The 27,638-nt window shown below is 36.9% G+C and overlaps 1 protein-coding gene across 1 annotated transcript in view; it reads right to left on the bottom strand.

Annotated features, from left to right (window-relative positions):
- RYK (receptor like tyrosine kinase) overlaps positions 1-26,464 on the bottom strand; it is a 112,481-nt gene extending 86,017 nt beyond the window's left edge. The window contains exons 1-2 of the mRNA XM_044670001.1: positions 26,298-26,464; positions 5,925-6,046 (exon numbers count right to left, since the gene is read on the bottom strand). Of these exons, the coding sequence (XP_044525936.1) occupies positions 5,925-6,046; positions 26,298-26,352 (177 nt within the window). The 5' untranslated portion in view covers positions 26,353-26,464. The remainder of the gene's footprint in view (positions 1-5,924; positions 6,047-26,297) is intronic.
- Positions 26,465-27,638: the final 1,174 nt, after the last annotated feature.

Raw genomic sequence — 27,638 nt, 5'->3', positions numbered from 1 at the left:
ATTTTTTGAACATCATTGTTTATTGTTTTAAAATGTGTTATTAGAAATATGGTACTCTATTTGAATGTGCATTGTGAATCTGCTATTACACTCATAGAAAATCTCATTTTTGAGTAACAAAACCCTTCTAGTTCTAAGCTATATATATATATATATATATATATATATATATTTGATTTTTAAAACACTTTTTTTTAATTAGAGCAATTGATTTTTCCTTTTTCTCATCTTGTACTGGAAGTACATATATAATCATTATTTATCCTTTTTTTTTTTTACAGCGATATAAGCTTCATTCAAACACCTGAAGAGCCTTGAGACTATGGGATTGTAATTTAATGCCTCTCTGATTCCAAGAAAAAGATACATGGTCAGAGACTTGACTGAGAATCTGCATGAATTGCAGGAGTTCTATGCCAATACTTGAAGGGCTTGAAAATTGGGGTTTGTGTCCTGGAGTCCCAGTCTTTTCTAAACCTTTAGAGGATGTGGGTCCCCTCAACTTAAATTCCTAGTGAAGCACTTAAGATTGGCTATCATTTAACTGCTCATTCCCTGAGAAGGTGCAGGGAAAAATCGGATCAAAGAAAGGCATTTCCCTTATTCCTCTATATATATATATAGAGTAAATGGCAATTTTTCTGTAGTCCTGGCCCTAAATGGGCTATAACAAACTGCTTAAATCGCTTTCATTGGACCTTGAATCAAAGGCCTGTTTATTTCCCCTACATTTTTTGCACATTTTACATTTCATTCACAAGTTAATTTTTTCTTCTTTTTTTTTTTTGAATTTTATTCCTTTTATTTTTTTTTTATTATTTCTTTTGCCAATTGATTTCATGCACCCCCCATGACTCACTCAGCCATGCATCCTTGGCTGACCTTTTCAGGGGAGTAATGTGTTATTTAAAATTTTCCTCAGGGGGGTGTGTGTTAAGTTTTTATAATCATAATGTCTGAACTATAATCTATATTGCAAGTCAATTTTTACTCCTTTAGAAGTAACTTCAGGGGGGTAATGTTAATTCTCAGAAGAAAATGTATGTTTTGTAATCTATTATATAAAGTTTAAATTCTTTGAGAGTAATTTCAGGATAAGGATTGTACCATCCCCCCAGAATCCAGGTGACGAACCTGTTTGGTGGAGGCACCAAAAGATGCCTGAAGAGCCTTCACGGGATCATGAAGACCCAAATTTGAACTTTGGGGAGCAGTTGATCTGAACTATGGGGGTTGAACGAATTGAATGCATTTATTTTGAATGGACACTCTTATGCCAGTGGGGTACTGCCCCAAAATTGGCTTTTTGTCAACACAGCTAGCTTTTGCCCTCTTTTCTTTTGGTTTAAGATCCACTGAAAAAGACCAGTCTTTTTCAACGGATCTCAGGGGGGTTATTTGTCATTTAAAATCACTTGGGATACTTGGAACTACATTTCCCGTGATCCCCAAATGGGTTTCCTGTTTTGGATAACGTATTGAAGGTGAGGGACTGTTTTAAAATAGGGGGAAGTGACTTGGAACTTCCTCTTTAGCTACTTGAGCTGGCGGAGAGAGGAAAGGTAAATGGCGGAGGTGAGGTTGGAATAGGTTTCTTACAGGCGCGTGGTCAGTTTATCTCTATCAGCATGGCTTTTATTAAAATACTATTCTCCCTTTTGATCTCGGCCCTCATCATTTTTAATCATAACAAAACTATAGAAATAGTCTTAGCTTTGATAAGAAGGAGCTCAAATATCAGAGGAGACATAAAACAAGGAGACATTTTTTTCCCTCTAGATCAGGGGTTGGCAACGTATGGCTCTCTAGCCATATCTGGCTCTTTTGAGGGCCAGGTATGGCTCTTTCTGCAGGAACCATAAAGTCAATTTTTTTTCAGGCACTGTTACAGGAGCACGCACTGTGAGCACTGTACGGCTCTCACGAAATTACATTTTAAAAAATGTGGCGTTTTTGGCTCTCACAGCCAAAAAGGTTGCCAACCCCTGCTCTAGATGAACCTTTCTATGTACTCTATGTGATCCTCATCTTTGATTCATTGGAGACTACAAAGGGCAGTAGTGAGGTTCATCATCAGAGGAGCATTATTAGGGCAGTTAAAAGGAGTATACATAGAGGACATGGATGTGAGTTGAATATGATGGGATGGTATCTAAAAAATTAAATTAAGTGGTGAAAAAGAGGGATGTAGTAGGAGAAGAGGAAAAAAAGAGGTAAAACTGGGTAAATTAGCTCACATAACAATTGCATGGAAGAGCTTATATAGTAAAGGGAAGCTAAGGATGTGAAAACTGAATCTTGCTCTCATCAGAACTGACTTAAAGAGGAAATAACTTACACAATTAGTTGGGTATAAAAATCTATCTTACTCTATAGGGAAGTAAGAGGGGAAGGGGATACAAGAAGCAGTGAGGGTGACAGAAAGAAGGGTAGATTTGAGGAGGCAGTGGTCAGAAGCAAAGCACTTTTGAGGAGGAAAAGGATGGAGAAAAAGAGCAAAGGATAAAGAGGAAAAATAGGATGGAGGGAAATACACAATAATCATTAACTGTGAAAACATTTTTGGCAAGTTTCTCTTGATAAAGGTCTAATTTTACCGCCTCCCCCCATATAAAAAAATGGGAACAGTCCTGTTTGTTCAAAAATATTTATAGCTACACTTTTTCTGGTGGCAAAAAACTGGAAAATGAGGAGTTGTCCCTTGATTGCAGAACAGCTGAACAAATTGTGGTATATAATGGTGATGGTATGCTATTGTATTATAAGAAATGATGAACTGCTTGATTTCTATAAGAACTTGAAAGACCTACATGAAATGATGTGCAGTGAAATTAGCAGAACCAGGAAAACATTATTCACAGTAAATGAAACACTGTGGGACGATCAATATAATAAGACTTTGCTACTAATAGCAATGCAATGATTCAGGACAATCCAGAGAGACTTATGAGAAAGAACACTATCCACATCTAAAGAACGACTGGAGAAGAAATGCAGAAGAAAATATATGATTTATCACTTGTTTATATGAGTATATGATTTGAGGTTTTGAATTTAAAAGATTACTCTATTACAAAAATGAATAACAAGGAAATAGTTTCTGAGTGATAATATATGTTTAATCCTGTGGAATTGCTTGTCAGCTCCAGGAAGGGGGACAGAAGAGGGGAGGGAGAGAATATGAATCACGTAACCATGGAAAAACATTTTTTTAAAAATTAAAAGTTATATTTATAAGTCTAATTTTACAAACAAATAGAGAACTGAGTCAAATTTATAAAACATGAGTAATTTCCCAATCAGTTAAGTGGCCAAAGGATATGAACAAGCAGTTTTCAGATGAAGAAATCAAAGCTATCAATAGTCTTATGAAAAAATGCTCTAAATCACTACTGCTTAGAGAAATGCAAATTAAAACAACTCTGAAGTACCATCTCACCCCTATCACATTGGCTTATATTTATTCTTGTTTTTTTTAAATGTTATCTTTTGCAACATAATTAATATAACTATGGTTTGCATGACTATACATATTTAATCTATATCAAATCATTTGCCTTTTCAATCAATGGGGAGTGGAGGAAAGGGAGAGAATTTAAAAGAAATGTTTTTAAAGACTATTTAAAAATATCAAAAATGTAATTAGAAAAAATGAAAAGGAGAGAAAGAGTGAGAGAGAGTACTGTTTAATCTAAGGGAACAAACATTTAAAACACTAGCTTAATCCAGAAATGCCTTGATTCCTCCTCTACATTTTGAGAATCAAAAAAGTCCAAGCTCATACATCATCAAGGCAGAGATAAATTACAGATAGTATAGAGAAAGAGAGAAAAAAAGGGAAGAGAACACCAAAATAAGGAGAAAGAGTAAGGAATAATATACATTTGCTAGGTAATGGGAGTATACCATTTTTAAGTCATTAAAATAAAACAGGTTTCGTCAAATGTCTTAAATTTTGTTCGAGTTAGCTATATGGATATAAACATTTACAAGAATACAAAAATTTTCATTTCTCTTAGTCCCTAGTATTTTGTCACAAAGCTTGGCAATCCAAAGAAATCACTTAATAGAATAAACAGATACTATATATACAACAAATGACACCTAAGTTAAGAGATCTAATTATAATTTAAAGTCTCATAGATCAAAAATAAGCAATAAAAATGTATTTACATCCAAAACCTTTTGCTTCTGAGTTACTTTCTTACTTACACCTCCATCCTCCCCACAAAAAAAAAAAAAAAAAGCTTAAGTTAAACTTAAAAACTTTTCAGGTGGAAATTTCTAGCAACTTCTGCTAGTATATAGGAAACTAATTATGTCAATCAGAAGAATTTAGAGTGCCTTTAGGGGACTCAAGGGCCTTCTTTCTAACTCTAACTCCATTTATACATCTTATCATTAAATAGGTCTTCATAATGTCCTGGTTCTCCAGGAAAAACATTTATTCTTAACATGGATAGCTGTTGTAATTATAGTGTTAAATGCTCTATTGTTTCCACCTTCAGTTAGCACTAAAATTGCCTGTTAACAAAGTTAAATACAGAATAGAGCTTAACAATAAAAATCAGTGACAAAATTTTCAGGAATTCAACACAAGAAGAAGCATAAACTGAAGTTCCACAAGCAAGTGTTTCAGCATCTGTGATTTATACAATGGAATGTTCATTCCCAGTTTGAGTTGCCCTCATGGATTTTTAAAACCTTAGTAACACTATATATGCAGGATTATTTTTGCCCTCAAAATTTAATATTCCTCCCCATAATTACCAAAACTACCAGCAAAGGCATGTTATCTAATGACAAAACATGTTTAAAATCCTTCACAATTTGGACCTACCCTATATTTCTTGCCCTATATTTCTTGATGTTCCTTCTCATTCATTTTGATTAAAACTAACTTTTTCTATTCTTCTCACACATAAAATTCTCATCTCTAGTCCTTTCCACTGGCCAACCCATATAACCTTTCCTTCTTCCCTACTCCATCCCCAAACCAATGACACTGATCTCTTTACTGTTCCTCAAAGGAGAAATTCCATCTCCTAAATTGCCATTTTCATTGGCTGTTCCCCCTCCCATTAATGGAATGTTCTCTCTCCTCATCTCTAAGTCCTAGCTTCCTTCAAGTGCTAATTTAAAATCTACCTTCCATAGGAAGCAGTTCCCAATCCCTCTTAATTCTAGTACGTTGCTTCTTGATTATCTCCAATTTACCTGAATATATCCTGCTTGTACACAGTTGTTGGCATGGCATCTTCCCCAGTACACTGCAAGTTACTTGTGAGGAACAACTTTATTTTATCTTTCTTTGTATCCCCAGTCCTTAGTACAATGTCTGTCAAATAAGAGGCTCTTAATGTTTACTGAATAATAACAGACTATATTCTTATATATGTACTTGTCTCTTCCATTTGAGACAATGGATTCTTTCTTTCTTTTCCTTCTTTCTTTTGCACCTTTTTCCCTAGTGTCATGTTTGGAACAGAACAAGAGCTCAACAAATATGTGTTCATGCAACAGATCTTTTAAATACTCTATGTCTTTTAAGTTCATCCCCAAAATAGCTATATTATGAAGCATATGACAACCACTGGGTCAGTCTTTCTTTAATTAATCATTAAAGTTTGAAAAACCCAAAAAGCTACGTGCAGCAGATAGTCTAATGATTTAAACTAGTGAATTTCTAGGTTTTCAGGAAACTACAAAAGATCAGACTCAAGATTTAAACTATCAACTTGGTCATAGTTGTATCCTTCTGTAGTAGTCCTTTAAATTGAAAAACAAACAAAAGCATCTTGCTAACATGTCCTAAGAACTTTTCTTTATTCAGAACGACAGAGTTCATCTCCTAAACATCAACTTTCATTTATATTATTCCTCTATAATCACAAAATTAAATATAATGTTAAATATTGTCTTACCTTGGATTTTGCATACCATGTGAAGTGAAGGTAGTTGGTGTCACTGGGTACTAGCAGGTTAAAGGATAGTGCGTAGTGATTAATAAGATCATTTCTCACATAATAAAGTTCTGCATCAATACCTAGAAAAACAAGAATAAGAAAAATGGTGAAAAACTTGTAAACTGTAAAGTATGTTAATAATAAATATGAATAATTTCTATTCTCCACTGACAGATCAACCCTCTTTGTGCATCCTTCTAATTATGTCATTTCTCTGCTCAAAACCCTTCAATAGTTCCCTATGGTCTACTAAATAAAGTCAAAATACTTTAGCCTGGTATTCAAGATGCTACAATTCTAGGACTATCTACCTTTTCAACTTATTCACTAGTCAAATCGAATCAGCAAATATTTATTAGATGCCTAGTTCATACAAGTCACTGTTTAGTCAAAAAAAATAAGCTATCCATAAGATTCTACAAAGCTGTGAAGACTACCTATTCTCCATTTTCAAGACAGCTCACTTATAGAAAAAATGATTCTTAAATCCCATCTCCACTTAGGTTAACAAAAGGTGTTAGGAAAAACATAACCTCTTCCATGCATTTGTTTCAAAGTGCTTCACTCTATACCTGTATTAAGAGGATAAAAGGAAGAACTAAGTGGGGAGAAGGGGAATGGGTAGGTCCAGAAGAAGATGGAAAGGAGATGAAAAAGAGTAACAATGCCGCCTCCAAATGAAAACTCTTAAAAACTGCTACTTTGGCACAGCTTTTGGCACAAAACAGATACTTGGTTACAAGTTATTTGGTTGCTTTTTTTTTTTTTAATCACTACTTAAGCACTGCTTCTGTCACAATACAGATACTTAATTAGAAGAAAAGGCCTTGAAAAAAAATTCTGCTGTGTAACCAATAGTAGAACAAATTCATGTGCAGAGGGGAAGCTGATTCAAGAGTCCCTTAAGAACTGTAATACTTTCAGAGGTATTAAAGGGAATCAAATAAGGCAGAGAGCATAGAAGTAGTTTTGTTATATATCTAGACACATGAGTAAAAGATTGGGGGGTGTGGACATCACCTAAATATCACTTTTGATTGAATTGATCAAAGAAAAGTAGAATATGACTCTAACTACATAGGAGAATAGTATGGAGGGAAATCTTAAATAAAGATTGTAACTGAAGATGAATGGGATAAACATATAATGGCATCTAAATAGCACTTTAAAGTTTATAAAGCATTTCATATATAAATGCATATATATATATAAACCTAAAAAATAAAATGGATTAGATAGCAAAATCTAACAATATGCTGTTTACAAGAAATACATCTGAAATAAAGACTGATAGAGGTAAAAGAAGGGATTTTAAAAAATCTTTTATGTCTTGGCTGAACTTAAAAAAGCAAGAATAGCAATCATGATTGCATACAAGGCAATCCAAAAAAAAAAAAATGATGCAAGATAAACATTTTGTTGAGAGGTACAGCAGATAATACCCTCATTTTGTTGAGAGGTACAGCAGATAATACCTTCATTTAATATATATGCACCAAAAGATCTAAGCCTAAACAGTGAGAGGAAAAGTCAAACAAATTGTAGGAAGAAATAAATAGAAAAGCCACAGCAGTGAGGGCCCTCTGTGATACCCTTTTGGAGCTATACAAATCCTAATCTAAATCAAACCAAACCAACAGCAAATTAATAAACACACAAGAGAAGTTTAGGACATACATAAATTTTTAGAAAAATCAGATATTATAGATCTCTGGTGATTACTGAATAAGAACAGAAATGAATATATCTATTTCTGTTCATAGTACCTTTCTAAAATTGACCAGGTATTTTAAGTAGGACATTAAAAAAAAAAAATCCTCAAAACAAGTGCATAAAAGCAATAATGTTAAACAAATCTTTACTAACTACATTGAAATAAATGATGTTTTTAAATGCTCCAAGGAAGCATTTCCTTGGAATCAACTGGAGACTAAATAACTAAATCTTCTAAGATTGATATAACAAATTTTAAGACAATGACAATGAGCCAACAAACTAAAATTTTTGAGATATAGACAAAGTAGTCCTTAAGGGAAAACATTTATCTCTATAAACACTTTAGTCAATTAAAAATGAGGATATTTTTAAAAATTGTTTGACAAAACCCTAGAAAACCAACTTTAAAAAAATTCAACACAAAAATATAAATCCTGAAAATTAAGACATTAACAATATTAAAAGCCCCCCTAATAATAAATAAAACTAGGAGTGTGCTTTGTCAGAGGTAACCAAATCCACTAATTTTCCTAGTTATCATCCTTTTCTATTATACTGACTTTCCCTATATTCTAGACATACCATATAGTTTGTTTTCTTCCATAAAGTGAAAATTCAGTGCTCTGCTATATCAGGTGTTATAAGGAAGAGAGAATTTGAGCAGGTGGAGCATGGTCTGCAAGGAACAGATCCAGATACAAGGAAAAGATTCTAGAATGTGGGAGAAGAGGGTGAGACAGTTGACTGGGGTTTGAGCTGGGTCTCCTTCTCTGGTTTGACCTGGAGGGACTGGTTGCTTATACTTGGTGTCTGTTTCTACTTAGACTTCCCATCCTACCTGTTTGTCCTGTTGGTGCCTTGCTGTTGTTAGCTGTATCCACCTGTAATCCTGACCATCTGACCTTCTGATTTGTAAAATCAGATCTGGTTTCTTTCTGGATCCAAGACCTTTCCTTTTGCCCTCCCCTGCCTAAATGCCTAAGATCACTACCTGAAATACCATCAAAAGCAGGGTTAGCTAGAGTAGGACTGAGGATCTTTTAGGTCAGAGAGGCTAGGCTTAGTGTAGGAAATTACTCTGAAGACTTCCCTAGGAGGTAACAACTTTAGATCTGGGTTTTAGAGACATAAGCATTAGGGTTACCCAAATGCCTTCTAACCTTTCCCTTTTAATTAAATCAACTTTTATTTACTGTCTTAGTGGTCTGTGTATGTTACCTCAGGACAGGCTCTGCGTGGCCTGGGTCTGTTAGTCCACAGTAAACCCCAATTCAATCCCATTCCCAAAACCCTCTCCCTTTTTACACAGGAAAATTGTATTGTGGAAGAGTCCTAGAGGGATGTTAGATGTTACAACCCAGGTAAGAACTCCCCAGGGTCATGGCCTTCATTTTCTTCAACAGGCCCTGCTTAATCTTCCTTCTGCTATCAAAGAACCCCCCCATGCTATCTGACTTAATCTAACTTACTACCAATAATTAATAAGAAAGAAAGGGAAAAAACCTCTGGATTTGGCTGCTGTACTAAGTAACTCAAAGTTATAAGTAGAAAGCTTTGAATTACCTTAGCCATTAGGAATTCTGGTAAATGGATCACTGCCACAAGAAGACTAGTCTCAGGGAAATTAGTTTCTTCCAAGCAAACCCCCTGGATGTCAAAGATTTTCTCCATGAAAATCCTGACTTTCCAGGGAGAATCTCTTAAACAAAACTCCTCCTTCAGCTTGATGGGAATTGTAGGCAGAGACAAAATCTCCCTCCAGCTTGGTCAAAATCCAAGAAGGAAGTGAAGTTCAGTTATTTCCAGTTGTAGATCCACAATTCCTTTCTACCCAGAATCCTTTCCCAGGGTTTCTCTCAAAATTCCCTTCTTTCAACTAATCCTAGAAAACCAGACTATCCCCTAACTACATTCCTACAAACTCTTCTATTTAATGATTATCATTAAGGTTTTTTTTTTCTAATTTATTAAAGAAATATAAAAGCTGGGGACAGCTGGGTGTCTCAGTGGATTGAGAGCCAGGCCCAGAGATGGGAGATCCTGGGTCCAAATCTGACATCAGACACTTTCTAGCTGTGTGACACAGTATTGATTCTAAGACAGAAGGTAAGGGTTTTGGGTTTTATATATATACACATATATACATATATGCTAAAAGATACACTAAAATAAGTATCTGTTCCCCAAGATTTATTGATTAGCTGCCCCTCTCCCACTAAGCACAGAAATTCATTGCAAAATTAATATTAGAGTCACTAAGTAAATGTCAGATGTCTGTCACTTTTCCAGTTAGAAGAAATATTTAAATCCAGGCCCCCTAATATGAACTAAAATGAAACACAATATTAATTGGCACTTCATTCCTATATTTATGAATATATTTTACACTCTACCATAAGAATCTTTTCATTCAGAAAAAAATCTGAAATGTGATTTTTAAAATGTTTTTATTGATATCTTTTGTGGTTTTTTGTATCACTGTGATTTCCTACAGTATCCCTTCTCCTCCCCCTCCCAGAGAGCTTTCTATTTCATTAAATGAACTGTATTTTTAAAGACAAAAAAAAGGGGGGGACCAACAAAATTGATCAATACATCCCAAACTCTTAAAATGCACCATCACTTTCCTCATCATGCTTGTATGTTCTCTGTAATTTTGCAACATTCAATTCTGAACAGGGTAGAGGTTGGGGGTTTCCATTTACTCATTTGGGAGACTCAAGGTACTGAAAGATATTTTTTTGGACACTGCAACTATATAGATACATTTTTGCTTGACTATGATTATGTGTTACAAAGTTTGTTTCCTTTTTTTCTTTTTTTCTTTTTTTTTTAAATAAAACCGCTACCTTCCTTCTTAGAGTCAATACTGTGTATTGGCTCCAAGGCAGAAGAGTAGTAAAGGTAGGCAATGGGGGTCAAGTGGCTTGCCCAGGGTCACAAGGCTGAGAAGTGTCTGAGGCCAGATTTGAACCCCTCCTGTCTTTAGACCTGGCTCTCAATCCACTGAGCTACCCAGCTGCCCCCTGTTTCCTTTTTCCTTCTAAGTTCTTTAATGGGGGAGGGGGGGAGGGAGAGGAGGAGATAATAATAGTAATGACAACAAAACAAAGGAGGTCCACTGAAACTTTTTTTTTAATGCAGAAAAAAGCTCAGAAACAAATATATACCAGTAGGGCAGTTTTGAAAAGTTTTGAAAGTGTGGGATTTATTATATTCTTTATATAAAGTAAGTAATATGAAATGAAAAGTTAATGCATTAAGTTTCTATATCCTTTCATCTAAATGCTCTTTTTGGTGTTATCTTCTCTAGGATTACTCTTCAAAATAAAAGCCCAACAGAGAATCAGGAGTTAGAAGCACTTGCATACTGTAAAAGAAAGTCTTTATTCTTTTTAATTTAACGGGGGACCTGGAGGACTGGAGGTCCTCTTACCATAGAGATGTGTAGGGATTAACCAGCCCACAGTGATAGGAAGTAGGAACAAGGAAGCCCCCTGCTGGGAAGCCTCCAGCTGGGCCAGTAGCTGTTGGTTGGGCTATCAGTTGCTGACAGTTAGGTGGGGAAGAGGGAAGGGTCAGTTGCTGACAGTCGAGATCTGTTAGTTGCTGAGAGTTAGGGCTGGCAGTTGTGGGGAAGTTGGTTGCTGGGCATGAATTGGTCATTGGGAGTTGGTTGCTGGTGGTGTGGGTTGGTGATAGATATACATTGATTATGCCTTGTGAGCCAGGAGCTGAAGGGTGATCAGCTGGATTTTCTCTAATGGCAGTTATAGGCAGTTTTAGGATAACTAGTATAGACATTAGGAAAGTTCTTTCTCTACCTCTTTTCCTGTATTTCCATCCTTTACTATATTCATTTTGCTATATTCTTTTATTATCTCTATTTTAAATAAACTAAATTGTTAAAAATTGCTAGAAGTTTTCTTTTCTCTGGCTTAAAGAGATATTAATTTACAACTCTACTATATTCTCATTAAAACTTAAATTATTAAAAGTTGCTCTTATTCTTGTCAAAACCTCTATTTTAACCCTTATATTTAACATACAATCATGCAAAAGAGTACATCCCAAAATCAAACACATTTACCTTTCATTGTATATTATAGGGAATTAAATTCTTCCTATTCCACAAGTATTTCAGTGAAGAATGAAACTTCCAAAACAAAAGGCATTCTGTATTTTCATAAACAACCATAATTTCCCTAGCTTTAATTAGTCATCTTAGAATATAGAGATTTACTGGAAGGCCAACAATCCCTGGTAACTAAAGCAGTCTATCACAAAGGAATATAAAACTACCAATACTGTAAATAGTAATCTAAACTCTACTATAAAATATACAAATTAAATATATAAAATTATGTAACTTTTAAAAGAAGCTTTATCTTCAATAAAAACATTTATCCTATACCATTTGAAAATAGAACACATTCTAAGCAATACTGTAGCTCTGGTTCTTTTATTTAGCAATAATAAATTCCTGCTCCTACATTTTCACTTGATCCTTAGCTTCTCAATAATTAAGATTGGATGGAGAGAAATGTTTATGATACTGCCAGCTGACTTAGAAGGGAAGGAAAAGCAGAATATATAGGTCCCCAAAAGGGGGCTCCAATCAATAATCTACATGAAGAAAATTAAGGTCTTGGGTCTCAAGAACTTTAGTACAAGGAGGAAAGGTGGAGTGAGAACTAGGACCTACTCTTAAAGTCTACGCAAATAAATCTCAAAATGTCTGTTAAAAGTTATGGATGACAATTTTCAACAAAATGGTTTAGATATAAAAGATAAAAGAAAATCTATGGGAAATGAAAAATACGCATAAATTACTCTAGTCTAGTTTAGAGCTCTGTCACTTTTTAAGTTTAGGAACACTCAAAAATCAATTGCATATTACTTGCTTTTTTCATAAAATGTTTAACATATTAATTTTTAGAGTATGATTTATGCATGTTTGGTTTTTATGGGATCTCTAAAATCCCAAAGCAAAGAAGAAACAGGTTAGAATTTCTTTCCAGCCTCCAAATCTTTACAACTCCTTTTGTTAATTGATTCATTCAAACATGGGGGATATAAGGATGAGCCCAATCTATATATCTCGAACTTTTTTAACAAACATGAGCTATTCCTAATCTCTATTAATAAACATAAATAGACTGTGACAGTCAGAAACTACTCTAAGTCTCCGAGATATTATAATCAGAGCAAATCAGTTACCAATTCTAGATCAAAAGTCATCCCACAAAAAAAAGAGGGCACTCAATTCTTCCTCTTATGAAAATGACTCCATATGCAGAAAAACTTTAAAGTAGTGCTTATCATCTTCAGTGTATAGAACCTATAATGATCTGAACTTCAAGATAGTTTTTCATACAATCATATTATTGTATAGTTTTTAGAAATCATTCTTAAGCCAGGTTAAAATACATGGACACGTGAAGAAACATTTTATTTGTAAAAAAGAAAAAATAGAATACTTTTCCATATATTCATATCCCTGATATCTTTATCTCCAATAATTCTAATGCTAATTTTTTTCTATTCACAATCAAGTCCTACTATAATGCCTGCCTCCTGTTGGCAGTAAGTGTTTAATAAACTCCTAAAACACATTTGTAACGTGCCACTTCCAGTGTTTTCCTCTCACCAAACTAATTAATCTCCACTATTTCAAGGGTTCACAATGTTATATAACTTGGGATTTTGCTCTGCTCTATGACCAAAGAGTGCTTCCCAAAGGCAAATCATTTAACTAAATTTGTACTCTTAGTCCCAAAGTGGTTAGGGTAAGAAAATACAGAAGAGGAAGTGTGGTATAAACTTGAATTTGGAGGCAGAGAGCCTATATGTGCTACCTGTGCAACTCTAGAAAAATCATTTAGCCTCAAGTGAGCTTTGATCAGGAATTCACATAAAGTCATGGAGACCTGGATTCAACTCTTGTTTGTTGTTTTTACTGGCCAGGAGCAAGTTACTTAACTTCTCAAAGCTTCATTTTCCATCTCAGAAAAATAAATATAATACCTATATCACAGGTATGCTCATGGCTTAAATGATGTATAAAGTGCTGTGAAAACATTAAAGGAAATGTCAGATATTATCTTATATTTTTACTATTCAATGTGAGGGATGAATTAAATGAGCTTTATGGTCTCTTCCAACTCTGAAACCTAACATTAAAAAATCCGCCATTAAAAATAAGCACATGAACTTTCCATGTGTATGTAATACATGTACAATATCACAGGTAAGACTACTTTATTAGCCCCCAAACTAATTATGCATCTATATGTATATATAGATGCATGTTATGAGAATGGCAAAACATTACTATTTCAATTACTAAACTTTTATATATTATATATCTTACCTTCTAAGTATCAATTCTAAGACAGAAGAGCAAGGACTAGGCACATCGAGGTTATGTGATTTGCCAATGGTCACACAGCTAGGCAGTGTCTGAGACTATATTTGAATCTAGTACTCCTGACTACAGGCTAGCCAATTATCAAAACTTTCTTCATATTCTATTTAAACTTCAACAGTTTTAGAAAAGATGAGCACATTAACGCACTGTTTCTGGAGCTTTAATTGGTTCAGCAAACTTAAAAAGCAATTTAGAATAATCCAAATAAAGTGACTAAAATGTATATACATACCTTTTGACTCAGAAATTAAACTTAAAAGGCATATAACCCATGGCAGTCATTGAAAAAAGAAAGTCTCCACATATGCAAGATATGTGTCAATGTTTTATATGACATCAAAAGAAATGAAATCAAAATAGATGGCCATAAACTGGGGAATAAGCAAATCATGCTCCACAAATATAATGACTTTTACTGTGCTATAAGAAACAACAAATATTGTAAATACAGAGAAGCACTGAGACACAAATATGAAATAATGCAAAATGAAACAAGCAAAAACAGGAAAATGACATGCACCTTTTGACTCAGAAATTAAACTTAGAAGGCATATGAAATGAAAACAAATAACCAATCCAAACTACATGCTGAGAAATTATAACGAACAAGTTTGGCCCCACAGAAGATGTATGAGTAGACACTTCCACCTACTCCTCTACAGAAGCAAGCATCGATGGGAATGTAACACTACATATAACATAAGATTATTTTCAATGCATTGATTTGTATTTTTAATTATGACTCTTTGGAAGAGGAATGAGGAAGTAATAATACAGGAAATATGGGTGATGTAAAAATAAAAGATATCAGTAAATATTTAAGAAATCTAATTATAGTTTTCTCAAGCTATCTTGCAAGTTTTCTATAGCCTTATTAAGCAATTGTGTCCAAAACCAAGCAAATTAGTGGAATGCTTTGGGTATGTGCCATTATTTGATGTCTGAAATTTGTCCAAAAAAGAAAAAGGAAATGGTGATTCAGTTGACTTAAACATGAGTCAAATACTGAACAAGAAGAGATGGTGGTTATACACAAACTCATTCAATTCTGGCAGAATTCTTAAAGAAAATAACTGGGGGGAAATGCTTACCATTTGATTTAATTTATCATTATCTTCTAGTGAGAAAAATTTTATGCAGACTCTCACATATTGGTTTTTCTTTTTTCTTTTTTAAAAGCACTTAAAACAAGAAGAAATAGATGACTAGTAGATAAAACAGAATAAAGTATTGCTGCAGAAAACTTTGGTTCCATGGACATCTTTCATATCTTTAAAAATAATTCTGATTAATGAAAGCTACTTCAATATGAAACTATTAAGCTTAAATGCATGACAGTGTTATCTTCAGCAGCTGAAACTGGCAGATTTAGAAATAGGTACATTAACTGCTACCAAAGCAAACTACTACATTAATAATTTATAAAATATTACCAACACTAAAGTCCTGGTTTCTGCCAGCTGAGTACAAATTCAGAAAGATTATCCTAAAATGAAAAGTCCAAGAGATCATTGAAAGTTTGTCAACAAAAGATCAGAATAACTATGTTTAGAGAGCGTTCATCACCAGAAGATTGACCATTAGATTAAGATTTGTTCAATTTTGGAAGGAGAAGGCACAAAAGAGGTAAGATCTACATGGCTACAGTACTAACACCAAAGAGATTCAATTACAAAAAGTTCCTTAAAGAAATAAAGAACAAAAGACTATGATAAAAGAATTTCAGAATTCATAAATATGAATGGAGGCCTAGAGTTGGGCAGCCCAGAGTTCAAATCCAGTCTCAGACACTTACTAGATGTGTGATTATATACAAGTCACTTAATCTCTCTTCACTTCAGCTTCCTCATCCATAAAATGGAGATGATAAAAACATTTAGCTTCCAAGGTTCTGTGAAGATCAAATGAGTTAATACTTATAAGGTACACAGTAGGCATGATATAAATGTTAGCTATTATGATTAACATGGATATATATTTGTGGGTAATGGCTAGATTAAGAGAATGACCATCTTTTTGTGTGAATGAGGTATGAAATGAGTAAGCTGAGCTACACAGAAGTTCCCTAGGGCTGGAGTAGAAGAAAGCATGTGAACCAGAGATTGAACTCACTGAGGAAAGAAAGGGAACATCCTAGAAAATGGTAGACAATAGCTCCCAGAATTCTGATTGGATGATACGTGTGGACTGAATAAATCTTATTGGAGAGGTAAATGAGTAATGGTGATAAGAGAGAAAACCTGAAAGTGGCAATAGGGAGCAAAGAATATTCCAAACATTCCACCCATTGAGTCAGAGGAATGAGTGAAAGCATAGCCAGTTCTGGAAAGGGAAGTCAGGGATGGTGTACTGTATTATCAGTGAAAGCTAAAAGATAGATGAAGTGAGAAAGGAGATTCAAGATTAAACTGTTTATTGTCTATGGAGCAGGCATTCTAGACAGTGCTGTGGAAGGGATACATCTTTACCTTTTCAATATCTCTAACTAATTGTCCCTTAGTTATATTAAACTTAACATGTCTAAAACTGACTCATCTACTACTTTGTCATGAGTTACCACCATTCTACCAGTCACCCAGGTTCATGATGTGTCATCTTCAACTACATTCATCTGTTACCAAGTCTACCTTAACATCTCCCCTTTCTCCTCTGACAATGTTACCACTATGGTTCATGTCCTTATTACATCATTCATGCCTGAACTCTTACCTTCTCTCTACCTTATCTCTCCCAACATCGATCCATCCTCCATTCAGCTAACAAAGTGATCTTCTTAAAGTACAGATGTGACAGTTCACCCTCATCCCAGTCCCAAATAACTAACTCCAGTGGCTCATTACTTTTAGGTCAAAATATTAAGATCCTGTTTGGTTTTTAACCCTTTCATAATCCAGATCCTTCCTAACTTTCCAGTTTTTATTCCTCTCTATATACTCCACGATCCTGTGACAATAGACTTTTAAGGTCTATATTAGCCTCCTCTACCCACTAAGAGAAAAAGCTTTGAGGAAGATTAAAAATCCCGGATAAAGGAAGCCAAGTTACCCTGTCAGAGTGAAGATATCTCCCCCATTGGATTATGAATCCCTCAAGAATAAGGATTGTCTTTTGCCTTTCTTTGCTTAATACAATCCCTGGCATATAGTATATAGTTAATGTTTACTGACACTGACCTTTTCAAACTAAGGAGTTTGACTATCACAACTAGCCCCCAATTCCCCAGGAGTCTTTCCTTTTCTCAACAGCATGAAATAAACACTAGTCCCGAGGTTCCTCACTGTTTTTCAGCTGCTTCAGTCATTATCTACTCTCTTTGTGACCCCATTTGGAGCTTTCTTGACAAAGATACTGAAGTGCTTTGCTAGTTTCTTCTCCAGCTCATTTTATAGATGAGGAACTGAGGCAAATAGGGTTAAATGACTTGCCTAGGGTCACAGAGTAAATCTCTGAGGCCAGATTTGAATTCAGGAGGATAAGTCTTCCTGACTCTAGGTTGGGCACGCTATCAACTGCTGCCCAGATTCATCATTCCCATCCTTCAATTCCTTCCCCTGCTATACCTAGATAAGAATCCTATAAAAGTCCACCAGACTTTACTGGTCTCATTCTCTCCAAAGCCCCACCAGGGTGCCCAATTCTATCCAGAGTCCCAGGAGAGCAGTTTCCATCATTCCCCCTGACTAAACTGTCTTGATTTTCTGTCTTGTTATGAACTCTATGCTTCCTTGTACAGGGCTATGGTACTTCAAATCTCACCAAATCTGCATTAGACAGGGAGTCCTTACTGTTCTTTGCACAAGACACCCTACATAACATTCAATCTGCATTTTTACTGGCTGCCCCTCACACCAGGAATGCTCTTCCATCTCCTGTCTCCTGGCTTCCTTTAGATTTCAGCTAAAATCACACCTTCTGCAAGAAATCCTTCTCTTCCCCCCACCCTTTTAAAACCCATACCTTCTGTTTTAGTATCAATTCTAAGGCAGAAGAACAGCAAGGGCTAGGCAATTGGGATTAAGTAACTTGCCCAGGGTCACATAGGTAGGAAGTGTCAGAGATCAAATTTAAACCTAGGTCTCTTGACTCCAGGTCTGGTGCTCTATCCACTATGCCAGAGGTAGGCAACCTTTTTGGCTGTGAGAGCCATAAACGCCACGTTTTTTAAAATGTAATTTCGTGAGAGCCGTACAGTGCTCACAGTGCATGCTCCTATAACAGTGCCTGAAAAAAAATTGACTTTATGGCTCCTGCAGAAAGAGCCATACGTTGCCGACCCCTGCACTATGCTATCTAGCTGCTTGTCTCTATCTTTCTTAATGTTATTGTAATTGCCTTGCCTCTGAAATTCTACACTATTCTGTTTTTTTTTTATTAGTATATAGTTGTTTGTTGTTTGAATGTTGTCTCCCCCATTAGAATTTGAGTTCTGCAAAGGCTGGAACTATTTCTGCCTTTCTCTGTATGTATCCTCAACATTTAGGACCTGGCACATAATATATGTTTAATAAATGCTTGTTGACTGGTGACTAACTGGATAAGTTCATTTGACAGATGAGTAAGCTGAGTCACAATGGCTTTGTGACCCAGGACAAAGCCTGATCTAGAAGGAATTTTTTTAAACCATAGCTGAACTTAAATATAGTATATTCACTGTACAGAATATTTTAAGGATAGGGCCTGGACCTGTGATTTAGCTAGTATAGAAAACTCCCTCTTCGAATACAAATCAGCCCCTTCTCCACAATATATAGTTTTTAAAAGTTGCCAAGAGCAATGGTGTCAAAGTCAAATAGGAATTGCTGGCACACTTACTTTGAGAACCACAAATGAACATTATCTATTATATTTCTATTTGTTTTGTCAAATGTTTCCCAATTACAATTTAATGGTTGGCTTACACTAGGGAGTTCTGCAGTCTTTGAAAGCCAATAGTTTGACATCTCTGGCCTAGAGCACTGAGAGATTAAGTGAGCAGTATGTATGAAAGGGAAGATATGGATTCGTGTCATCTGGTGGGCTCCAAAGCCAACTCTATGCCCTTCATTATCCTGCTTCTCACAGAATACTACAAAAAATTGTTTTGAGCTGGGATTGCATATTTGGGTTAAGTTTACTACAAATGCTTCAACTAGACAACTTGAAATGCCATGTTTTTGTTTGGTACCTAGTAAGACTTTTCATGAGATTGATCTTTATCAATTCTTATTAAAAAAAAAAAGACCAAGATATACATACCCTAAAATATATTAGTGGGTCAATCTAATATGCAGAAACAATGTAATATTTAATAAGAATTTTCAAATGTACATATATCTTTTATGAATAAATCACATTTATAGCTCAAAGAACTATTAACCAACTCATATGTATTTATTAAACACTTATCAAGCATTAACCCCAATCCTAATGATTGGCCACTAAAAAGGTATTTCAAGAATCACCCTGCATTATATATGTAGGTATATTATATACAAATTATTACAAGAAAATTTGTTTTTCCTTTTAATTTAGATAACAGGCTTATTTCCTAGAATACCCAGAACACAGTAATTAAGCAAGTTAACTCATCATTTCTTCTGACTTACTGAGGGTCTGTGTCATTTTTCAAATGAGATCAACTGGATTCAAGTAAGATATTTTTAAAGCGCTTATTAGCACAGTATCTGACATATAGTAAATGCTATACAAATGTTTATTCCCTTCCCTCTTTTCATAGAATAGCAGACCCACATATCAATTAATCTGCATATAGCTTTCTTTTTCCCCTCTTTCTAATTAATTCTTTTGCTGGATCTCCTATGAAATAAGTTACATTCACTCCCTCCCTTAGCAATAATTACATATAGATTCTGATACAACTACTTTCAAATACCAAATACATTATGAAAGAGCTTTTACTAATAAAGAGAATCTCAGCATTTATACTGGAAGCTTTCTTAAAAGGGCCAATATCTTCCAGAAGAAAATTATTAAACAGAATTTAGCTTTGTTCAAAGATTTTAAATGGTACACTATATACCTTTTTGCATCAAACCATTTTTAGTTTAGTCACTCATATTGCTTCATACCTACAAAATACCTTAAATTTGTGGTGTTTTAAAATATAACTGTAGAGGAAGGCCCCTGCAAAGAACCAGGAGACTTGGATATTAATTATTAATCTGCCATTAACTAGTTGGGGGGAAGGTGAGGGTTAACACTTAACTTCTGTCTTAGAAGCAATCTGGCACTACAGTAGAAAAATGTTAAGGGATAGGGAATGGGAGTTAAGTGACTTGCCCAGGGCCACACAACTAGGAAGTTATCTGAGGGCAAACTTGAACCCAGGACCTCCCGCCTCTGGGCCTGATTCTCAATCCACTGGGCCACCTAGCTTCCCAACAAACTAATTTTTAACCTATTTGAAAATTCATTTACTATGGGGTTTTTTTAATTTTTTTTTGTTTTTTTTGTTTGTTTTTAAACCCTTAACTTCTGTGTATTGGCTTATAGGTGGAAGAGTGGTAAGGGTGGGCAATGGGGGTCAAGTGACTTGCCCAGGGTCACACAGCTGGGAAGTGTCTGAGGCCAGATTTGAACCTAGGACCTCCCATCTCTAGGCCTGGCTAGAGGGGTGAATGAATACAGTACAGGAAATGGCAGTAGAAAGCCCAGTAAGACATCTTTCTAAATGTACACAAGGAGATGGAGTGAAGGCAAAAGTTGGGTGGAGGCAATAGTGGAGAAGCAGGCCTAGGGCATTATGGACAAAAACCTGGTAACACCCTGCCAACAGGAGATATAAATTTTTTTTTTTTTTTGGTGGGACTACATTACAAAATGGACAGGTGCATAAGAGGGGAATAGAGGGACAAAAGGTGTGTGTGGTGTTCCCTGGGTCAAACTGAAACTAAGCAATGAGGGAATATGATCCTTGTGCTCTCAGGAAGAGAAGAAACAGCAAATGGGCTGGGGGGGGGTGGGGTTTACCGGCAGAAAGTGGGAGAGGAAGGCTTTTGTTTTGGTGGTAGGAGAGGGATCCACTGATGAATGCTCCTATAGGTGAAGAGAGATACTATGCAACCCTTTGTGCTAGGTGTTATCTATGAGATTCTGTGCTTGAGAAGATCACTCATCCTGCCTCCAGAGAGGAAGTAAGTTAAAATTCCTGGGAACGACTGGCCCCTGTGGAAGTGAGGAAGCATGGACACAGAGTAGTAGACATTCTGCTACAAATAGGGAAAATAACCAGAGAGATGATACAAATAAATAATAGGTGGCATAAGGGGGGTGGGGAGGATGGGGAGAGTCTATCATTGGGCAAAGTCTGTCACCTGCAGGAACTGGCATTTCCTGGGAATGAGGCACAATGGAAAATGGAAAAGTGCCAAGGCAAGCTCTATAAGACAGTGACAGAAACTCCTTTGAGGAGAGAGCCCAGAATGGAAACCTCGGAAGTTCTAACTCTATGGGGAATAAAGAGGGACTAAATAATTTCAGGGAGCATAAGCTAGAGGATGAGGGTCTAGAGTAGATAGGGAGGATGGATAATGAAGAAAGTGAGAGAAAGCATGTCTGGAAAGGGGTGCAAAACTGAAATTTTAAAAATAAGATTCAATAAAGGGAAAGAGAGTGAGGGGAAATCTATTTAACTAAGGGGGGTAGAGTGGGGAAATAAAATAACCAGATAAAAACAGGAAAGAAAAAAGGAATTAATAAGCAAAATCTTGAAGTAAAAGAGACAACAACCAGGTATGGAAGTGAAGGGCAGAGCCAGTAAACTACCATATTTTTTTTTAATTTAAACTAAAATAACTGAAAGAATATTGTATTTACAATGAAGAAGAGTGAAAAACATATTAAATGCTGACAAAAATTCTTAGAAGGAATGTCAGAAAAGGTGAATTAATGAGTATTCTTTGATTAGTTATCAAGCCTGGGAGATAAAAAGTCTCAGGCTGCAGAAGAAAAAAAAAAGTTTGCAGGGCTTTGATATCTAAAGAACATACCCTAAGAAGGGCTTTTAAGAATTATTTTATTTTAAATTAAGAGATAAACAAAGGATTAGTTTAGATGGCAAAGAAGTTAAAGATTAGAATAAAGAATACCAAATGGTATGGCGTTTTAAATTCTGTAATCTCTTATTAATTTTGGACAGTAATTTTTAAAATACAATGCTCTTTATCTATTCTTGGCTGTTTTAAAAAGTTTTTTTTTAAAGATACTAATCATCTATGCAAAACAATTGTCAAGGGGCCTGACTGTTTAGATCAGGTGGCCATTATCAACTTTCCATCTTTAACCTGGTATAATGCCTAAATGCAATCTAAAAGAAAATGATGTAAGAAGAGAGAAGGGGAGAGGAGAGAAAAGAAGAAAGACAAGAGAAGCATGTCTACTAAGCATTTACTATGTGCAGAGTACATTTACTATTTGAAAAAACTAAAGACTTTAGACCACTCTCCATTCCCCTCTGCAGCTCCTGCCTACTTCCTATAATTCCAACATTTCTCCCCATCTTGTCTCCTACAAGGTAAAATAGAACTTTGCTTTTCAAACGCGAACCATCCACCTGCTATATACACACCTCTTCCAAGCAGTTGCATTTCTTAGAGTTCACTAAAACAAAGTCATTGCTTAGCATGTATGAGTATACTCACTGTATGGCTGGTAAAGGTAGTACTCAAAACCACTTATCAGGCATATTTCAGTACAGAAAAGGTATCCTGTACACTACGCACAAAATGCTCTAGTTGATGGCAATTTTACTTTTGTTGGCATTATAAAAAAACAGCTACCAGATTCATTCTGTAACTACCTGTTTAAGTAATTAATGACTAATCCCATCAAGTACAGGTAATTTCCAGGTTGGGTTTGTGTTCTGTAAATTTTTATCTTATTATTGATAGATTTTGTTTTAACATCACTTTCACTTCCAAAAGCATCTCCTCTTTCTCACTACCCAATGAACTCTCCTCTGTAACAAAAATAAGAGGGGTGGGGAGGGAGAAAAGCAGTACAGCAAAACCAACCAACACATCAACTGTTTGACAGTATAAACACAACTATATCCTCTTCTCTACCTTTTCAAAGGGAGATGCATTTTCTCAACTCTTCTCTCAGGTTAAGTTCTTTTCTAAGTTTAAAATTTTAAATACATTTTCTCACACAAGTAATATAGCGGCTAGGTTCATCGGCCAGTCCACAAAAGCTCATTCAACTTAAACTTAACCAACATTTAAAATACTGTTTCTACAGGAAAATGCATTCCAAGTTCCAACTTGGCTTATCAGGAATACTCAGTATCAGGCATCAGCAGTAACCTCTCCATTTCAAGTGGCGCTTTGGAGGCTAAGACAGTACAGATATTAAGGTGGCAGTAACTTGCATAAGATAAAGTCAATCATTTTCCAGGCATTATGAATTAAGGAACAGACTTCTATCCTTAATTTGCTGCATTTGTTATTGGAAGTTCATAATTTTGGGAATTCCTGTACAAAAAAAATGTTGGTAGAAAAATCAGATGGTATGAGCAATCATTAACTTTTTGAAGAAATGTTTTAATTGGAATATTTTAAACATTTTTAAACCCACTTTATCCTTCTTAAAATATACTTAAATTAAGAAAAAAATGTAAACAGTAGTTTTTATAGTTCCTAGTCACAAATAACTTTTCATTGTGTATCCAAATTGATTTTATAAACATCCAGCACTCTTATTATCATCTTCTTATATTCATCAATCTTATTATATGCATCAATCTTATATTCCAAATGCTAATATGATGTTTCAGTTATAATTCATAAAAATAGGTCTAATAATTAAATTATAATACAAAAACATAAATGTGTTTCTTGATTATTCAATACCAATATTTTCAGGAATTCTCAAAATAACAGTTTGCAAAGGGCAATTTCAATTCAGTGTCAGTTTCCATAGGCTTCAAACAACTGATAGGTTTAAAAGGCAAAAAAGTTCAAGATCAATGTGATAGAAGGAGCCCTAGAACAAGACTTCTTCTGTCCTTAAATAGTAATATGACCTTGGACTAGCTATAGGTTACTTCTCAAGACTTATTCCTTCATCTGTAAAAATAGCTAAATGAGTTCTCATGTCTGTCCATCTATGTTATTCTATGAGTTTCAGTGCAATAAAGAACCTACATGAGATATTCAAGCTTTATAGCATAACTTCTATTTCGGGCTATTTCCATTTTCTTTTGTTGCTCACATCTAGGTGGTTTTAAATGCAGGTCCTAAAAATTGCCAAACACCCTCGATAATTTTTTAAAGGTCCAGATCCAAGATTTGGACAACAAATCAAAAGTTGTACATAACCAATCTTCCTCTCCCTTGCCTTAGATTCAAAGACAGGGGGGAAATTAATTTAGATCCCAACATTAACTTAGTTTGTAAAAGAAATGTTCAGTATTAAAAGCAACTTATTGGTCTGATTTCTGAATTCCTATAGTCTTAGTTGGTTTTGTTGTGGTTTTTTGTTGGAGGGGCAGAGGGTAGGGGGAGAAGGGAGATATCTATGATTTCAATGGTAAAGGAACTCCCTGAATGAGAGAACTCCCATCAATACAAATTAGATGCTTGCTTGAAATTTATAGTCTGAGACAGTTGCCTGGACCACTGAGAGATTAAGAGACTTTCCTAAAGATAGGGCAGCTGATAATAAATAATAAAATAAATATTTGTTGATTGATTGATGTCAGAAACAGTACTTGAACTCAGACATTCCCAAATGTTCTCTATCCACTCCACCAAGGTGCCTTTCAGTCATAGTTGAGAAAAGAAAAGAGAAGAGGGATGGTCAGCATTTTGGCAGTAGGACTGAAACTTGCTGATTGATAGAAGTTTGAACTGAGATGATTTTTTTCTTATATGAAACATGCATGATCATGTATGATCACATTGGTATTTGAAATCTAGGGCCTTAAGGTAAGAGCCTAAGAAATATTGTAGGCATGGAAGAAAGAAATGTGGCACCTTGCTTTGGAGCAGAAGCAGGAAGAGAGAGCTTTACAGTTATCTCTTGCGGGAAAGACAGGTTCAAGTAATTAACTTGCAGTGAAATGAGATATACATAGAGGAAAAAAAACACTGGGAAGAGAGAAGTCTCTTTGGAAAGAACAGACTACCAAATCTCATCGGAAATTACAGAGTTGGATAAGTTTTTTTTGATTCCCAGATTGGGAAGCAAAGAATCAGGGAGGAAAAAAACCCGACCCTGTCTTGTTTTGGTGGGTTTCCCACCTTGGGAGGAGGTAAGCTCAGAAAGGAGCTGGTCTCCCTCTGCTTCCTCCTCCTCTTCCCTTCAGTCCCTGTACCCCAAACAACCATGGAGGCAGAAGAGAAAACTAACAGAACTTCCCAGCCAGCATGGCAAGAAAACAAAGTCTTGTAACATTAAATTTTGGTGGATGATTCCAGAGGATGGGAAGAATGCTACACTACCCACCTCCCGACAGTGAGGTGATGGAACTAAAAGTGCAAAACTAAACACATTTTTTGACAAGACCAATGTGGGAAACTCATTTTGCTTGACTAGCATATTCGTTACAAGGGCTTTTTTTTTTTTCCGATTTTTTTCCCCCTATGGCGGAGAGAGAAAAAACAAATATATTTAACAATTGAAAAAAATTACAATTTAATAACAAAACCCCCTAAATTTGGTAGGACAAAATAACCATAAATTTAAAGGTAAAGATGCTACAACCCCAGGTTTTTAAGGAGGAAAGCCCAACATCTTGGGCCAAGAGGGCAATCCATCAATCAACAAACATTTATCAAGCGCTTACTATTTGCCAAGCACTGTGTTAAGTTCTAGAGAAAAAAAGAAAAGGAATTTTTCCAGGAGTTCACTACATTTATGGGGCAAGCGACACGCAACCAACTATGTACAAACTGGATAAATTTGAGATCATCAACCCGAGTAAATCAGTGGACTATGAAGGAAGAGAGTTGGATTCCGGGATTCTCGTTTGGGTAGGCTGTGGTGGAAGGCATGAGCTGAAAAGTGGGGGTAGCGCCCTGGGACCTCCCCTGGACTGCATCCCTAGGGTAAGGACCGGGGAACTAGCCTCCCAGAAGGTGGGAGAGGACGGGGGCGGGGGGAGGGGAGGAAAGCAGCCCATTTTTGGAAGTCCTTCCCCCACAAAGCGCTTTCTCGCCTCGCGCCCGCCCGGGGGTCTCACTCACCGAGCAGTTTGTGCACCTCCTCCTCGCTCAAGTAGAGGCTCACGCTGGGCCCCATGGCCGGAGGCAGCAGGAGCGGAAACCTCTCGGCTGCAGCAGGGACCCCGGCCCCCAGCACCGGCAGCAGCAGCAACAGCAGCGGCAGCGGAGACAGTGGAGGGAGCCCCCAGGTCCGCAGGCCGAGGCCCGGCCCGGGGAGTGGGAGGCGGTCCCGGCCTCGGCCTGGCGGCGGCGGCGGCGACGACGACGACTCGGGCCACTCGGCCCGGCTCATGTCTGAGCCTAGGGGCGCCGAGGAGGAGGAGGAGGAGGAGGAAGGGGGCGCAGAGGAAGAAGGCAGCGCCGCCGCCGCCTCCTCCTCCTCCTCTTCGACTTCGACCCCCACCCCCGGCCCCGAGCCCCTCACAGCCCCGAGCCGGGGGCGGCCCCCCAGCTCATCTCTCCTGCCCGTGGCAGCCAACCGCTGCTTCAAACCGCCTGGGCGCGCCTCCGCCTCGGTCGCATCCTTCCCGGCCTGCCCGCGCGCCCTCCTGCTTTGCACAGAGAAGGTCCGACCGCTGGGGGCGGGCAAAAGGAGGCGGAGGTGCGGGGGCGAGCACGGGCGCGCCTCCGCCACCTCAAGGGAGCGAGCACGCGCCAGTCCACCCGCTCTCCTCTGCCTCCTCACACCTCGACCGCCCCCGCCTGGCCCGGCAGCGTACCTTGCTCTTGAACCACGAAGCGATGGGAGTGAGGGAGGGACCCAAGGGCGCCTCCTCCCTACAAATCCATCCTTCTACTGCCTCCCCACCGAGTCCGGCCCACGCCCGTCTCCTATTTCGCCTTCTTGAGAAGGATATGCCTTTCCCCCTCCCTCTCATTCTTTTCTGTGTCTTGGTAGTGACTGAGGACGCGACTTTTCCAAACTTTTGTACTTAACCCAAATCCCCCCCAGCTTCAACTTTTGTCCAGAGAAGCCAGAAACAGCAGCTGGTCCCGAGGAGACACACAAGGCATGATTAGTGTGCAGTTGTTGATCCAAAAACTTTGAGCTATTTTAATCCTTTTTTTGAGGGGGTGAGGGGCGGGAGGATGGTGAGAGAGGTTAAAATCACAGAACCTCAGTGCTGGAAGGGATCCTGGAATAGGTCTAGGAAGTCCAACCTTTCCTCTTGCCTTTTCTCCTAAACTTTTCTCCTGAAGTTGCACAGATGAATGAGCCGAGGTCCAGAGGATATTAGAGATGCAGGTCAATCTAGTTCAACCTAATTTTGCAAATGGGAAGAGTGAGGCCAAGGGAGATTAAATGAAGTGACCATAGCCATGCACCCTAAAAAAGTACAAGAGAAGGACCCAGGTCCTCTG

The sequence above is a fragment of the Gracilinanus agilis genome, chromosome 3, assembly GCF_016433145.1.
Source record: "Gracilinanus agilis isolate LMUSP501 chromosome 3, AgileGrace, whole genome shotgun sequence".
Taxonomy (NCBI): Eukaryota; Metazoa; Chordata; class Mammalia; order Didelphimorphia; family Didelphidae; genus Gracilinanus; species Gracilinanus agilis.
The sequence above is the reverse complement of the archived record's forward strand: the minus strand, read 5'-3'. Positions and strand labels throughout refer to the sequence as shown.